The sequence below is a fragment of the Opisthocomus hoazin genome, chromosome 2 (assembly GCF_030867145.1).
Source record: "Opisthocomus hoazin isolate bOpiHoa1 chromosome 2, bOpiHoa1.hap1, whole genome shotgun sequence".
Lineage (NCBI taxonomy): Eukaryota > Metazoa > Chordata > Aves > Opisthocomiformes > Opisthocomidae > Opisthocomus > Opisthocomus hoazin.
Window position 1 is genome coordinate 68,276,096 of NC_134415.1, and position 17,651 is coordinate 68,293,746.

Consider the following 17,651-nt stretch of genomic DNA (forward strand, 5'->3'; position numbering starts at 1 on the left):
GACATGAGAAGACAGCAAAGCATCCAAGGGTGTGAGACACACAGCTCCTGACAATAGCCTGTTTGCTACTCCAGTGAAGAATTTAAAAGCACGGTTTAAATGTGGTATACCTGAAAATTGTCACTGATCTCAAGCATGTGCAGTGCTTCTGCTTAAGTGCTTTCTGGATCAAACCCTTTGGTGGTGCTTTGTTTCTCACAGAAGCAGATGTTAGAGCAAGCAAAGATCCTGGCAAGAGAGAGAGAGGCAGGAAATAATGGAAAATAGGCAAAGACCTCAAGGGGAACAAATAAACAGAAAGTGGTAGAACTAGTGAGAGACTTCTGGAGAAACCATGAAATACAGAACAAAGGAGAAGGGACAAATGAACAAGGAGTCACAGTAACATTGTGTTTGAAAGAGGGGCAAAAAGGAGGGCTGCAAGATGTCTAATTTTCTGAAAGAACACCACTTCTCCAGTGCAGTGTACGGTGCTAGAAACAAAGTGAAGAATATCTGTATATGGAGTGGGTTGACCTTGGCATCTGCAATTCTCAGATACAGAAGCAGACTGCATGGAACAGAAATCAATCATGAATTCTAGAGTGACACCATAGAGGGGTGAGAGTGAGGAAACCTGACTGCTGCAGCTGCGCAACTGCAGAGGCAATGAGCTCTAGAGCGAGACTCCAAAGCCATGGGACTACAGACCAACAAAACAGTTGCAGTCCATCAAAAGACAAAAAAAATAAGTATATTTGAAACTGTTGTTGTATAAGACAGTGAAAATGGACAGGGAAATATACAAATCTACTATAAAGGCACAATACGTAAATTGAACAAGTGACACATAGAATGATGAATTTGGGAGGAGGTTTATTATATGAATGAAGTAAACAAAAATAAAAAAAATCTAAATTTTATCCAAATTAAAAACTTATTTATATCAACCTATTTTATATCAATTAAAAACCATATTTACATTTATATAAAATTAAAAATACAGTGAAGGAAAACAACAAATAGGAAAACACATCACCAAATACAAGGAATTGTATTGTGAAAAGCAGATGGAGTGACTGAGCCAGGCTTTCTGGAAATGAGCTGCCTGGCGGCTGCACCCATACCCATTACTATGCTTGTTATTTATTGTTTCGCCTGAGTAAGGTTACCTGAGTGATTAGTCTGATAAAGCCTCTAGCTAGGTACGAGCTAGAAACATCCCTTCTTCTTGATGGTAGAGAAATTGTGAAGCAGTCAGTTTTAGTAGCAGTAAGTCAAAGGGCCCGCTCTGGAGCAGCAAGAGGAACACACAGAGCGACCAGTGTGAAGGAGAGATACAAGGTGGCCTGACTGGTAGATCCTAAACAGCCATTAGTTCTTTAGAAGCTCGACCTTTCTCAGAAAAAACAAACAGCTTTTTATTAGTGAAAATCAGCAATAAGTCTTAAGGACAAATTTCTAAGGACACTTAAAAATCTGTTGTTAGAATATTTACGATGCCCAAAAGATACTATATTTACTGAACAAAGATGACCCCCATTAATTGTACTTACCACACATTAAATTATATACTTCAATGTTTTCAAATGGATCAACTTGAGTACAAGACTTGAATCCTGGTCCAAAACCAATAAAGATAGCCTAGGATTTACAAAGAACAGTAAGGAAGAACTCTGTTTAAGACAAGCTGAAATGGAAAATATCTTCATAGTCAGAGACCATTTTCTTCCACGAACTTGATCTTTACTTTACCAACATAGCATGGATCAAGTCAAAATCATGTCTTTTCTTAAAAAAAGGGAAATGTATAAGAGTAATTTTTAAAAGTAGCAAAAGAGTATTAGGAAGCCCAAATCTGTCTCGTTGATGCCTCTGAAAAGTTGCCTTCAGCCACTTATGAAGTCCCTTGCTCTTCTCGGCTTTTGCAGAAGTTAAATTCGTCTTCTTAAATGCTTTAAGAGATTTAATGGAAATGTTGAGCCATAATAACCATCGCTTTTCATGCCCTGTAAACAATTTGGAAGCTTTTAACTTAAGGCTGTAAAAACAGCTGTGAGTAACATTTTCTTAAATGGCTTAAGCAACAGCAAGATCCTAGGCTTCTATGTCTGGTTCGCATCTGTTCATTCTTCTTGCACCACTTCCTGAGCTGTACTGGCACAAGCTATTGTGTAGCCATACAGTGAACCTGACCCAGGAACACTGCCAGCTCAAAAAACTTTCTATTTTCCTGCGGGCTCTTTTCCTTCTGGTTCAGTTCCCTGACCTACTTAACACTGCAGCCACACAAGGCTTACGCTAGCACAGAGCAGGGTTTGCTGCAGGAATAAGAACAAGGAGGCAAGGGCAGCAAATGCTTAAACTCAGCTGCTGCCAAAAAGACTGTTTTTAAACTTATCCTGAGATATTCAGCTTATTTTTAACTAAGTGAAATAGAATGCACCCATCTGTGCTATTAAGATAATGAATGAGCGACTGATGCTTTGCACTCAGCAGCACCATCCTGGGTAAGATCTCAAAGCTCTTTGCAAACAAAGCAATTGTCTCAAATTTCATAGCTGCATGGCAAAAACAGAGGCTAAAACCTCTAACTTTTGTTTTTGGAGATGAAAGCATAAACACAGACTGTCATTCTGCAACTGTTGGTACAAAAATCTGTAGGCTAATAATTTATCCAACAAACCTAATTTGAACCAGATGAGGCAGGGACATGCTACCTCCTTTCTGTTGAACTAGGGAATTACACAGTACAAAATCTATGCTGCTATGATGTCAGCCACAAGATCATAAATTATATCTGGTTTAAGACCAATTAGGAATGCTATGAACTGACAGTCCCAAGTCTGGCAGAAAGTTTGAACAGAGTCAGCCTACTAAAAAAAATTTACACAGTCAAATTGTAGCAGAGAGAGAATATACTAAGCCAAATGTCAGCTTAGTATATTAGCATTTGGCATCACATGGCCTTGCTGGTTGAAAGCCATTACTAGGTACCCTATCAACAGATTTTCCATTGTCAAACCAGGAAAGCAGAGTAGGCCTGGAAGGGTAAGCCAATACAATACTAACACAGGTTTTGGCTAACAGTTTTTAAAAACAGTTTGATGCCAACACTACATAATTCTACAAGATGTGAAAAATAAAGCTTTTAAGAGAAATCTATGCTTTATATGGACTACGTATGTCTTTTCATCAAACTTGTTTTCAATAATTTTTTGAATACAGGGTTCTCTCTTTATAGACGTGTTTACATATATTCACTGTAAGAGTACCAAGTACCTCACAACTGTTAGTGGATTTTATCCTGAAAATAGCTTTTTGAAATGAAGAGTATTGCCTTTCATTTTATCAATAGCAGATACTAAAGCAGTGGATAGGTTAAGTGACTTCCCCAAATTAGATGGAGCTGACCAAGGATCCGATTTCATGTTTCCCTGTGATCCCTTTCCACATCTCACTTAAGAGAAGTAGTTCAGGACTCTCCTTAATTTAAACATGACTGACATGCCCTCTCCTGAACAGACTACCTCAAAACAGTGATATGTAGTCTGTCATGACATAGTAGAATTACATTGTTGGGAGATCATTTAGTCAACTTTTGCAACAGACAGAATCAAAAGTAATCCCGTTATTTCTGAAAGATGCTTTTCTGACCAGCCGTTAGGCAATTCCTGTGGTAGAAGCTCCACAAACTTCCAGGGTAAACTGTTGTACTTGTTAACGGTTAAAAAAAACAGTTTTCTAATAACCAAATCAACTCTTCTTCACTGCAGTTTAAGCCTATTACTTCTGTTCTTAGGCAAGCCAGAAAACAAAGAATGGACTAGCCTTACAGACTAGGGCACTGGCTGGCCAGGGAACAACTTTTCTTGCCAGGGTCTGGGTGACACAGCGGACAGCAAGCTGAACGTGAGCCAGCAGCACACCCTGGCAGCAAAGGCGGCCAACAGCATCCCATGACGTATAAACAGAAGCTCAGCCGGTGACTGAGGGAAGGGACTATCCCTCTCTACTCAGCATTTCTTTAGGCCACATAGGGATACTGCACTGCCAACACAAGAATGACATCAATAAACAATCATCGCAAACTCAGTGGAGGGCTCCCAAGGTGACCGGGGCCTGAAGCTCTTGCCCTGTGAAGAGGAACAGGGCTTGCTCAGCACTGAGAAGAGACTGCTTCAGGTGGACCTAACAGCAGTCCCCCAGCACCTACAACGAGGTCATCAAGGAGACAGAGCTTTGCTCTTCAGTGCTATGCAGCAGGAGGCAGAGAGACAACAGACAAATTGAAACAAGAAAGGTTTCAGCTAGCTATAACTAAACATATATACACCAGGAGAACAGTCAGGCAGTGGAATGGATTAGTCAGAAGTTGTGGAGCCTCTGCCCTTAGCAGTTGTGAAGACACGAACTGCATAAAGCCCTGAGTAACCTGGTCTGATCTCACAGCTGACTGTTTTGAGTTGGAGGTGGGACTAGAGACTTCTCAAGGTCCCTTCCAATCTGAATTATCTTAAGATCTATAATAGCTGTATTTGAGGATTTGATGAGGTAATTTTTCTCTTTTCCTGCTTTTGATGTTACAACAAAATCAATTTGGCACAACTTTATACTCTTATCAGAACAGTAAAATTTCCAGGTTAAGTCACGCTTTTGCCCAACTCTTACAACAAAAGAATCCCACCTTGTGTGGGTTACCCAGCATGTCACAAGAGCAATCCTACAAATGCTTGATTTCTTTAATTACAGATGGAATAGTGTCACAGATCTCAAAAAAAAAAAAAATCAAAAAAATCTCAACACCCAGCAAACACAACATTCAGAAACAGAAGGAGCTAGAAGTAAGAGCTAGCATAAGTTTGTCTCACCTGCATACTGGGGAAGCGATTGTCTGAGCCATGGAATCCACCTGTGCAGCTTTTAATCTCCAGCGGTTTCCTGTTAAAAATTCACAGCTTATATAACTCGCACGTCACAAATCATATCAGTATAAAATACATTTGGTGATGCATTGTTTACGTGTCTATTTAAAGATTCTTAGAGGCTTGTCCATAGGGAACAGAAAGTCTTTAAGCTCTGGAAGCAAATGCCTTTAAAATCAGAATGATAGTTTTTTCTGCAAATGTTATCCTTTTGGAATTCTCAAGTGTCCATCAGTCATCTAAAGTCAAATATCAGATGACATATGAACAAAATATTTGTTCTCAGGATAAGAGATTTTCACTTCGCTGTCATTTGGGCAACAGAACTTTACAGTACTTCATATAAGTAAATTCTTAATATATTTTAGTTTTTTTAATAAAAACTCTAATTTAGACCATTCAGCTGGGCATCTTACAGTCTAATAAAAACAAACTCCCAACATATGCCAGGTCCATACATATTATTTAAACATGTACAGTTCTAGTAACCCAAACCTGAATTGTATAACACTGTAAACATATGCAAGTCATGCAACAGGACTTACTAAATACACAGACTGAAAAACTCTTGCATGACAAAAGCCTTGGAGTATCACAGAGGTGTTCAAAATTGTATTATTACAGCAGATGCCACTGTTCTGGAAGTTGTAAATTCACTGGCCAGAATATGTAAGGTAATTAACAATAGTGGGCTCAGTAAGCTCAGTGTATGCCAGCGGATTGCTGACAAGGCTGATTCAAGCAAGTAGCTATGCGCATGCTTAGCTTTCATGACTCACTTTGGACATTCCCAAAGCACAGCAAGACGTGCTCAAGTGTCTGACAAAGGGGGCCTTAGTTTCTAACATTTGTGCTAAAGCCTGCCACTACCTGCCTGCTCAGCAGGCAGAGTATCTATAGCTGCCAGCTTAGAAGTGAGCCTCCTCAGGCCAGCAAAAACTGTAGAGAAAAGCATGTAGTTTCTTTGCAACATCCCTTTGCTACGACAAACAAGAATACCACACTCCAGAGTTTATGAACTCTTTGGCATCTGGAAGAGAAAAGCTATGAGAAAACAAGAAATTATCTGCTGTATAATCCAGTACTGAAAACTGTAACTTACCTAGCAAGCTGCCACTTACCTAGCAAGCTGCCATTGAGAGTCTAAATAAAAGTGCAATGGTTCAATCCGGTCATTATAGGAATAATGGAAACGCTTGGGCAGCAGCTGTTTCATATAAGCTTTGAAAGGTTGATTTGGTTCTATGCACTGAAATGATTAAATTAAAATATAAAATGTACATTTCACCAAACTTTCGCTTATGTCATGCACAGTTCTTATAATGCACTTCAATTGCAAAGGGTCTGCAATAACTTCCCCAAAGGACAACGGGACTCCATCAGGTTTGGAGTCATATGGGCTGGGTCGTAAATATTAATAGCTATTTAAATAACAAATACTGATTGGTTTTGCATTCAATATTTATTAGATAATATTTTATATTGGATTATGGACATAACTTACTCTGCTTTTTCTTACAGCCTACAACTGTACAGAACCAAACAGTATTGCTGAATACTAATAAAGAATTACACTGAGACATGAACATCATGATACTTTCACAAGTGGCACAAGACTATCGAGTGCAATAATCCTACAGCTCTGTAATACAGAAAGTAACATTCAAAGGGTTTTTAGATTAGTGTCTCAGGGACAAATAGATTTTGCCACCAACTAAGATCCATTAATGATTTAAAAAAAACAAAAAACACCACCTAAAAAAACCCACAAGAAACCCTCCACTGTAATACTGGAATTTTTTAATAGTGACGTCATCTATACAAACAGCACAGCTCTCAGTGACATCGGTGTCTACACAACTGAGAAGCAAACAGATTGTGGTACAGGCATGAGAACAGAAGCCAGGCATATCTACACAACTGAGAAGCAAACAGATTGTGGTACAGGCATGAGAACAGAAGCCAGGCATAGAGCAAAAAAGCAAATTCCTTCAGCAGGCACTGACAAAAAAAAAAAAAATCACTATCAAAAAGGTGTGTGCAAGAAAATCTTTTGCTTGTCCAGGAAACAGAGCTGAGCTTCACACTGACTTGATACTCAGCCAGTATAGTCCAGATGCACAAGCTCTCCAGTTTGAAGAGCAACATGATACAGTGCTAGTTAAGAGTTAGTGAAAAGAAATGAACACAAAATCTTAGTTATGCACAACCACAGACAGCCATATGACACCTTATTCAACTTTGACCTTCCCTTCCCCTATAGGGAACTACTTTTGTTGTTAGTGTTGTTAACTGTATAGCACGTGGAAGGTCACTGATTCAAAGTCCAGATGCTATGTAAGTAGCCCAGCAAACAGCTGATGCTATAAAATGCCTATAAATGTCAGTAGAAATTAAGCAAGAACAACAGATGAGAAGAGACTTACTGTGAGGTTTCTGACAATACCTTCATAATTAACTGGAAGAATCATATGCAAGAATTAGTCACCTAAGTTAAAAAAAATCAGATGTAAAATGAAAGCATTCCCATCATGTAATACAATTAGCTTAGTTTCAAAAAATTTCTGGACATGAGAAATTATTTTTCCAGAATGAAAACCATATGGAACAAAACAACCCTTAAACTGTCAAGCTATTGCTTTTATGAAATTTTAGTTCACAGTCTCTCCTCCCTTTGCTTACTTATTTACAGCTTTAAAATTTTAAACTATATTAGCCACAATTAGAAAAATAATCTGAAAAGTAAGTTTTCACAAAAGAGTCAATGAAATGCTGGGCTAATCCGTCTGGATTTTTCCTGTTTGCTAATAAACTTCTAAGGAAAAAGAAACAAATACAACTATTGGGACAGCAGTTTTATCTGGCAGGCATCCTTGGAAAGGTAGCCAAATGCAAGCTGGCTGAGATTCAGATGCTTCGACTCCAGCCAAAAGGGACCATTACATCATTCAGTTTGACATTTTATGTAACACAGGCCCATTACATTTCACACAGTTACTCTGTCCTGAGTTTGATATCCAATGCTTGATTAAACTACATAAAGGATTACACTGACAAGGGAACCATTAATAAATCCTGCATAGATATATGCAGTGCTACAAAGACAGCTATGCTACTTCATGAGAACAGTGCACATGTCAAAAGCAGGACATACTCTGCTTGTCTTCTTCCTGAACTTGTTTCTCCAGGGAGAACCTGTCCATTTGACTCCCACATTCTCCAGGCAAACATATAAAACAGTTTAGAATAGCATCAAGCAATGAAGTAAACAGGACTTCAAGTCCTCACTGGGGTTGAGGCCTACAAGTTTTAAAGGGTATGGAGAACAACAATCTAGATAGAAAAAGCCCCTATGAAACATGAAGGAAACACCTGTATTCAACATTAAAAAGTGCCAAAAACTGCAGGCATTAAATGTTCACCTAAAATGAGACCGCATAATGAATCAAAGTTTGAAATTTATAAGCATTCATTGATTTTTACTCAGGTTTATTATCTTTTTTTATATTTATTTGCAGTTGAGTAAACTGTCAAGCCATTAGGCCATTTTTTAATAATTAGAAAACATATTATATTACTCATAAAATGAAATGTAAAAGATAGTAACAATCTAACATTCCTTTAAGACAGAAATACAGCAAATTTATACATAAACTGGTAAACCAGGAAATGAGGTGAGACATGGCGGGGGGGGCGGGCGGGTTTGGGCTGTCTTGAGCAGCAGAGATCTGAATCAAAGGAACGCCATTCACAAGGCAAGGGCATTTGCAGTTGGTCACTCTGAAGCAGCCCACAAATGCAATCTGTAGGATTTAAATACACTTTCAGACCCACAAAGTCAAATGGTCTTTAAAAATAAAGGTGCACTACTCAGTATTTCCTCTTCATCGTAAACCAGGTTGTCCCTAGTTGACCTTCACTCAGGTTTACGAATGAAACATGTCGATCCTAAGTTTGTAGTCATAAGTACAGAAGTGTATAACTGAGTAACAAAAATTAGTTTAGCAATTACATACAAGAGAAATACTCATCTGGAACATTATTAGGTCTTATGCGAGCTGCAGGACCAGCTACTACTATGAAATCTTCAACACTGTCCAAATAGCTGTTCAGATATGCTGTTTTTCTGCAGCTCCCTGCTTCCATCCCTGCAAAAGGAAATAGATTTTATTTAAAAATGGAAATATCAATGCAGAACAGTTTTGCTGAGGAGTAATGTAACTTGAGTTGTAGAAGTAATTTCTCAGGTCTTTTTACCAGCAACTCCAAGACATCTGATCCAAGGAGACCACAATACTCCTCTTTGGAAGAGAACAAAACATAAGATAGATACACAAGCAGCCGTTTCTTCAACCGAGAAAGACACTCCAACTGAATAGAGACAAACTTTCTTCTCTGAAGGGAAAGAAATCTTATAAGCCTATGAACAGTAGCAATGGTCAGACCAAATACTCTTTTTTCCCCAACATCCTAGTGTTCAGTAACATGTCTAGAGAAATACCCAATAAGCACAGCAATTATGGACTGATGTTCCTACCAGTGTTCCTCATAAGTTTCCAGAAGTCAAAGAGACTGAGTTGCATATTGCATTTGAACTCTTACTTTTAATAATTCTTGACAGGTTTACCTTCCATTAATCTTGCAAATATTTTTTAAACCTGTATAGATATTTGGCTTGGATCATTCCCAGTGACAGTGACCTCTGCAAGTTAATTTTGTGCTGCATGCAAGTGTACTTATATTTCATTTGTCAGGAAAAAAAGCAGAAAAAAAACTATTGGTAAAATACATAACTTACTATAGAAATAATTCTAGAAATATAGAAAAGCTATTACAGAAATAAATCAAAGTTTCATATTCACAGCCTTCTAATAATGAACAAGGGAACTGATAACTGAAAGGAAGATACAGCTTGTATTTTCACTTCCTCAGCAATTCGCAAACTACTGTTGTGTAGTGCAGTTAAAAGACAGAACAAAATGAAATCTATTTTTTACAACTCACTTTTTTTGTTCTATTTCTTTCATTGGCTGGTAATGATCACAAGAAGAATTAGGAATAAGCCATAAAAGTTATTTAATCCCTCTCTATATTCTCCACTTCTTCCCCCCGGCTTCATAAAATAGTCTGACTCTCACCTACACTGATTCTCTCTTACACCATCTCGATAATATAAAATGCAATTTTGTAGGCATTAGCTGTTTCATTAACCTTTCCAGAAACATGCAAATATAAACTCAGAATATTACTTTACAAAAACAGCTCTTCAAAATTCTGATATATTTTATAAAATCAAATTTACCATGATCTGATACAAAAATAATGTTCAGGCATTTATGCAAGTTCATTTGCTTGAGACCATCCATCAGCATCCCTACTATGTTGTCCACTCTCTGCAATGCCATAATGACCTGCAGGACAAAAATAGGAATGTAAAGTAAGTAATTGCTTCAATTCAAAACCAGAATTTATTTCTAGTGAGAGTGAACAAATTTAAACTGTAACAGTATATGCTAATAAAGAACAAGGAGCTCTTATAGATCACTCAAGGCCAGATACAGCCCAGCCATAAATGAAGGACACCTGGGACCTGCAACTGCACAGTAGCCCCCAGACTCATGACAGGGAGCACGTATAGCGCACACTAACAGGAGGAACTGTGAGGACAGGAGACTTGCAGCATTCTCAACACCCCGTTAAACCTGCTTTTTACCTGTTCCTACCTCTCTCAGTTGTACAGCCTTTAGACGCATAGTCTTTACAGGTACTGAGAATGGACACAACAGGTACGCCTACATTGCTACATAAAAATGGGAGCCAGAAGGCTGCCTAGCACCTGCACTGCTCAGGGCTACCTCCACCTACAGAGGATGGGCTATGTCTACACTATACTGCTCTTGGCCCCCATTTTTTCTGGGCCTCACACTGTACTCACAGCTACACATTTGTATGTGTTATTTCACTTGAAGATGTTTTGAAAACAACAAGACCACCAAACAACCTAGATTATAGTCAGTGAAGGCGGTTTTAAAATACGAAACTGAGGATGTTTGTTGCATTACCAGGGGCACAACTGAGGAGGACAGGGAACGCCTAAGGGCGCAGATGCTGATGGGAGAAAACCAGAGGGCTGAAGAGCGGAAGCCAAGCCTGCAGCACTCGTCCTCAAAATCTCTGCTGGGAGAGACCCTGGAGCAAACTGTCCTTGGAATTGTGACTGGATACTAGTCTCAGAGCAAACTAGTTCAAAGGGACTGAAAAAGCCGAGGAACAAGCTACGAGTCTAGCACTGTTGGTGATCAGGGGCCCAGTGTTCAAGCTCGCTTGCATAGGTACAGCCACGAAGGCTACTTCTAAATACTTGATAAGTCAATAAAGCAAAAAACGTATTTTTAAATCAAGTCATTCTATTCCCTCATTGAACTACTGCTACAAGCTGTCCTGCTTTGTATGAACAAAGATAAGTTGTTCCTGGGGAGACTACGTAGAAACACTCTGTGTCTTTCTCTCTGGAGCATTCCTGACACATGGAACTTCAGATCCACTTACTAACCAAAGAAAAGGATAACCAATTTAAACACGTTCCCTATACTGCAGTTCCAGTTCGTGTTCTGCTGCTTCACTGGGCACTTACATTAATCTCACAGTTCCTTACAGGAGCAGTAACTGCTCACACCTCAAGGGAAATTGGCAAGAGCTTTTCACTGCTGTCGCCCTGAGGCTAAATACCTAGTTAAGATGCCCAAACTTCCTAACCATTCAGAGAAGGGGATTTTACAATGTTCCTGAATTTCCAAGAGCTTTTTCCTTTGCAATTTTCACTTTGGTTTGTTAATTGTAAAGCTGTCTAGTACTTATGAAAACAACAGCAGTCCCAAAGATGACTTCTTTATACAATAGGTACACTACAGATTGTGATGGGGTGAATGTCCCTTTTATCTTCCTCTCTGAGGAGACATAAAATCAAACTGCAGGGAAATAAGATCAATACTCATCTAACCTTTGCACAGAGACTTGAATACTTGATCACTAAAACTCAGAACATTACTATAAAAATCTCTGTTCTTGCGAAATTGAAAGTATACAAACTTTGTTCCCCTCCCTGCCCCACTAAAAATCAACATAAAGTAGTAGCAGGAGCAGATAAAACAACATACAAGACATATCCAAACATGCTTTGGCAATTTAAAAGTTATTGAAACAAAGAAAATAAAAATTAGATTTGCTAAATAGACTGTTTATTACATGCTTCGTATCAACGTCAATTATGGATGAGCTGCCTATTCACAAATTTTTTTTCCTAATAACCATACTGAACGTGGTCTTGGTTAATCTAACATCACTTACGGAAGTTTATCACAGAGTTAGAGCAAAGCTTCAAATTAAAAAAAAAAGAAAAAAAATACGAAACCACAAAACTACTTACTCCGCTGCTTACTGGTCCAAACTGATGGCCTGAGGAATCTGGCTCTTCTAAATACAGAGTGTAAAAGTGTGGTCTACATCAAACAGTACCAAAAATGTAATATTTTACATACACGTTGAGACAGTTTGAAGAGATTACATTTCAACAACAGATATCAAATATTGGAAAGAACGCTATCATTCAGAGGAAGGACAAAAGGGAAGTACAGAACTGTAACTTCATAAAAAAAGGTTTCAGTCATGGAAAGGAGCTTGCATTAAATAATATTTTAACATTGTTAGCATAATGCATAAGATATTGTTTAAAACAGAAATCATATTCACAAACTAATTCATTGCAATACCACCTGAACAGGAACTTACACTTGCAGTTGTAAACCTACCTTTTGTCTTCAGGTAACTGCAGCCAGCGAAGAACAGTTACCACCCTTTCTTCAAAGGGGACTGAGCTGTAACAGAACAATACAAGATCAACCAACCACGTGTTTTCAGGAGCTAAGAAAATTTTAGTCTCACATTACAAAACCAATGTATTTTACCAGAGAAAATTGAATTCAACTGGATGCCATTAATGGCTATTTAGCAGGATGCAAGTTTATCTGTGCTAATTGCCTGTGACTCTACAGGAGTTAACGGCCTGATCTAAAGCTCTGTTGAATATTGTCCCCATTGATTGCAATGTGATTAGAATAAAGCTCCCAGTATTGCTTGTGTTTATCATATAAAAAAGAACAATCGGCTTCAAGGTGCAAAATCACGTGCAGGTTTTCATTCCTGTATTATGTGTTGAAAAAGTTTTGTTTTGGGGGTGGGTTTGGTTTTTTTAAAATGTTTAACAGTCTGAATACAAGTCCTCATACTATGCCACAAAGTAGATGCCCTATATCAATTACTGAAGCAGGCCAACAATAAGCATGTTGACCTGTAACAACAAGAGGCACCCACAAAGTTGGGAATTCAGCTGCTTAACACAAGTTCAAGTAACCATGTACAAGTTCCTAGAGAAAAAAAACGTAGGTAATAAGGCAAGAATCAGAATTGCCATGTTATAGGAGGGGTGTAGGAAGAGAAAATGATCCTAGGAAGATAGAAACGAAAAGCCTGGTTTCTTGGCAAGATATGAGATTATTAAATAAAAGGTGATAAACAGGTTTATGCAGAATTTTCATTAGGCAGAAAATGTTTAATTGCAGTAAAGAGCAATCACTGACTAAAATATGACTGCCTTAATGTGAAATATTTCCAAAATTTGCAATGAAAATTGTTTTATATTGGAACAGTTTACCATAGTCAACAGTAAAACTTTAGTTTTCATGGACAATATCAAATCAAGACCAAACCTCTCATACAGTGAGTGGATCGGGATTGAATGACTCTGAACACACCCACCAAAGATTTTTATGAACAGAAACAGAAAAGCATTGAAACTTCAAAGCCGGCTGCTCTTAAAGATGATTTTTCCACATCTTTCCTGCAAAATTTTTTCTACATCTTTCCTGCAAAATATTTGCTGAGGAACGTCAAAATGATTAAACAAAGAATCTGCATTATACTGAAACAAAGTTAATTGGATCGTGTTTTTCTTTCTTGTTGTGTACAACTATTTAGAAAAGCAGGAAAAAAAAATGTATGCTTTGTCTGGTGTCTGTCCCGTTGCAACAGTTAAAGTACAGTATTCATCCAAGACACAGGAGTTTACATACCTATTGTATTCTTCATACAGGTTTGGAAAGGTTCCATTAACTGCTACATCTGACCCAGGCCAAAAGAACGTACCTGCTTTCAGACCTTGGTATATAGCTGTTAGCCAAATCTGCAGAAGAACAATCGCTATCGTTAGTGCAGCTCACTGAATTAGCTGAGTAACTGCCAGATCCCCCACCACCCTTGCCAGCTCTGCACCCTTCAGCAAGATCAAAAACTAAAAATGTAAGCGGAACACTCTGGGCAGTCAATCTTGCAAGTCATCACTATTTGCAGTCCAGATGCACCTCGCATTCCTCCTGCTGCTATGCCACGTGGAGCCAGGACAGAAGAAGCAACCAGCAGCTCCCACGGATAGAGCCGTAGCACAATGGTAGAACTATGGCTGAACACCAGGAAGGGGAATTGTCTCAAGAACAGTGAAGCAAGAAGGAGTGGGCATGTTCCGAGGACCTATGCCCCCATGTACTTTGAAATACGGGAGCAAGAGTTTGGCCAAATCTTCTGATTTTACTGCTGAACTCATCATTTGCAGATTTCTGTCTGCCTTCTGCGTGTTTTCCTGCCTGACTTGTACACCACTTTCTTCTCAGAGCCCCCATAAAGCCTACACTTGTGTGTTCTTTCCTCAAAAAAATCCCCCTCAAAATCAATTTAAACATTAGAAAATTTAAAAAAAAAAAAAAAAAAAAAAAAAAAGGTCCTTCCCACGTTACTAAATAGTTGCATCTGTTCCGTTGCTACTCTTCAGGCTACCACTCACCCAGACTTTCCCATACCACTTCATTTTGATGGCAGATTTGCCACAGTTGTATGATTGATTCGAGACGTTTTCTTTTAAAACCGCATCTTTAGACTTAGTGGCAATTCAGGCAGAGTGTAAACCTTTACTACTGCTTATTACTAAAACTAACTGGTCTGTCAGTCACCTCAGAGAAGTTAACTGCAAGCCCATATTAAAAACGGAACAAAATCTGGTATCTCCATTAGTTATTTTAAGCCAGTTTCGTCCTTCGGGAAAATTCCATTTAAGTTCAACAAAATCTGTAACACTTTGTTTCGTTTGTCATTTTGCAGCTCTACTATGGCAATTCCTAATCCTGCTGAGTAATGCTTCTTGGCTGACTTAGAAGTACCCTCTGTACTCTTTCAACAGCGCCATGCATCCAAGTGATATTGAGTAACATAACAACTGGCTGATGTAAATTCTCAGCAGTGTATTAATACTTACAGGCTGTCCTTGGTACCACTGTGGATTAAACTTCTCTTCACTTTTAAGTGTGAAGGATGCGTTTCTTTTGGGGTCATACATCTTGTTATCAATTACACCATGAGATTCAGGATACAGGCCCTGTAATTGAGAGTATACCTTGTCAAAATGTTCTAAAGAAAAAGAACCTTCTGGCTACATAAGCAGATGTCAGTTAGACAAATATGTCCAGTGAATAATCTACATATGACTTTTACTCCACCAGTAACTCAAGACACAGATTTAACAGCATCACCTACCACTGCCACCAAGCTCTACCTTCTAATTCTTAACTGCTTCTCAATGACATTAAAAAAAAAAAAAAACCACAAACAAAAAAAAAACCCCACCCACAGGCAAGCAACTTGCTCTGGAATCAAATTGAAAAACACTGTTTTAGTTCACGCACGTGTTGTATCTCCAGTACCAGTGACAAAGCAATGACCTATGCTGGACCTCCATCACATGCCCAAAACCCAGGGATTTCAAAGGAGACTTGACTATCAGCAGGTGAAAGCTCTAGCTGGGGATAACCATTACACAAGCAGAGAAAGACGTGCTCAGAGGTACCTGCTCTTAGGTAGCTTTAACAGACTTTGTGCTCTGCCTTCAAGCAGACTTGCTCCTTTCTACGTTAAAGGATGTAACCACCACCACCATCAGGACCCTGATAAACACCAGGACCTGCTACTTTTCCCAAGAATGGGGAGCCGAGACAAAGCTCTATTCTGTACTTAGGGACACTCTCACAAGGCTGCAGGGCATGATTAATGCCTCTTAGTTGCACATTCAATCATGGATATTTGTAAGGATTACACAATTAAACATCTCATTCCTGAACCTGTGCTCCTCACTTACCAAAAGTCCTGACAAACTGCAAAGAAAGAACATGCAGATCCTCAAGTATTTGACTGAATTTTAGTTCTGACATGACGAAACTAAGAAGGATCTGCTGGATTCCAACCCTGGATTCCACACCTGCATTCGCTGTTGAAAATCTCCATATTTCTTTTTGCTGCTGTATGCAGGAGGTAACAAATTTACAGGATCAGCTTTGTGACATTCCTATCCAGATTTGGGTACAGTCCATCACAGAGTCAACATCAATGTGATGGTCAAATCTTTCCCTTCATTTCATACTCTTCTTTGCATCATGCCAAGCTACCTTAAAGAAGTGGAACAAGGCTGGCAGTTTAAAGGAGCTGGGCTGCTTTCACTCTGAGAGAGCACGAGCGAGCTGCAATTTAGCGGAAATATTTATACAAAAGAGGAGTTGTAAAGCGATGTGCTCTTCCACCTGTATGGAAATTCTTGCAGCTAGTCTTGGAAGAACTGGGTTACTTAATCAGATTAGATCTGACCACTTAGCTGTAGTGTTAATCTAAATTAAAGAGTATAATATTCATATTATGAAGGGAACTCCTGTTATTTTCATAATCCATTGAAAATATAATATTCTCTTGGAGACAACTTGATAATGAACAGTCTCTTCAGTAGTGGAAACATAATATACAGAAATTCTTACTGTGACGATGGAGTAATGATTGGGAAAGGTTTTTGAAGGATACACTGGTCTCATATTGGAAGTGTATGTTCCACATTTCCCTAGAGGGAGGAAGAAGGAAAATCAAAAAAATTACAGAAATAAATACCCTTGCAAGTTTATCTCATGAAGACATACCTATTGAAAAGAAGAAAAAAGAAAAAAAGAAAAAGAGATTTCCAGAAAGTTTTCATTCTTCAAAATTCTGGAGTTAATACTTCATTTTTCTTCCCACATTCATTTACAAGCTGACTGGCTATTAATACAGATTTTGTATGTTCCTACTGACTGACTTCAATGGTCACATGAGCAAATCCTACAGTCCTTCTCAAAATCATGTATAACTAAGAATGAATAATCAAAGCAAAAGTTCCCCTGGTGCGCAGCAAGTGAAGTCTGCAGCCTCAGACCACCTAGTTACTTCACCCTGGGTGCTCCCAGAGATGAAGTGGCCACTGGCACAGTGGCACCCTGGCTCTCTCAGTCACCTGTCAAATCACTATTTCTTTTGCATTGTTCTATTTGTTTTTTGTTTTTTTTTTTAAATAAAAATAAGCTCCTATTCTAGGATGAAAAAGTTTTCTTCATCTGGCTATAAAACTCATAAGTTTTTAGTGAGATTGGTGCACAGTATTTGCTCATATGAAGAGTCATTAGCCAGGCCAAAGCACTTAAGCAAACCTTACTTAAGTTAGGTGCCTAAATTTCCACACAAATATATGGGCCTCGATTTTCAGAAAAAAATTTTAAAAAGAGGGAAAAAGAAGCACCATCACTCACAAATTCAAAAATACTATAAGAGAACCAAAACCACTTCAACTGATGC

At 38.5% G+C, this 17,651-nt stretch overlaps 1 protein-coding gene across 1 annotated transcript in view; it reads right to left on the reverse strand.

Moving 5' to 3' along the window:
- The window catches only part of ENPP1 (ectonucleotide pyrophosphatase/phosphodiesterase 1), a 59,405-nt gene that overhangs the window by 12,892 nt on the left and 28,862 nt on the right, over positions 1-17,651 (reverse strand). The window contains exons 7-17 of the mRNA XM_075414046.1: positions 16,808-16,887; positions 15,265-15,384; positions 14,033-14,142; positions 12,713-12,778; positions 12,331-12,403; positions 10,207-10,315; positions 8,921-9,052; positions 7,331-7,362; positions 6,026-6,153; positions 4,851-4,920; positions 1,536-1,623 (exon numbers count right to left, since the gene is read on the reverse strand). Of these exons, the coding sequence (XP_075270161.1) occupies positions 1,536-1,623; positions 4,851-4,920; positions 6,026-6,153; positions 7,331-7,362; positions 8,921-9,052; positions 10,207-10,315; positions 12,331-12,403; positions 12,713-12,778; positions 14,033-14,142; positions 15,265-15,384; positions 16,808-16,887 (1,008 nt within the window). The remainder of the gene's footprint in view (positions 1-1,535; positions 1,624-4,850; positions 4,921-6,025; positions 6,154-7,330; positions 7,363-8,920; positions 9,053-10,206; positions 10,316-12,330; positions 12,404-12,712; positions 12,779-14,032; positions 14,143-15,264; positions 15,385-16,807; positions 16,888-17,651) is intronic.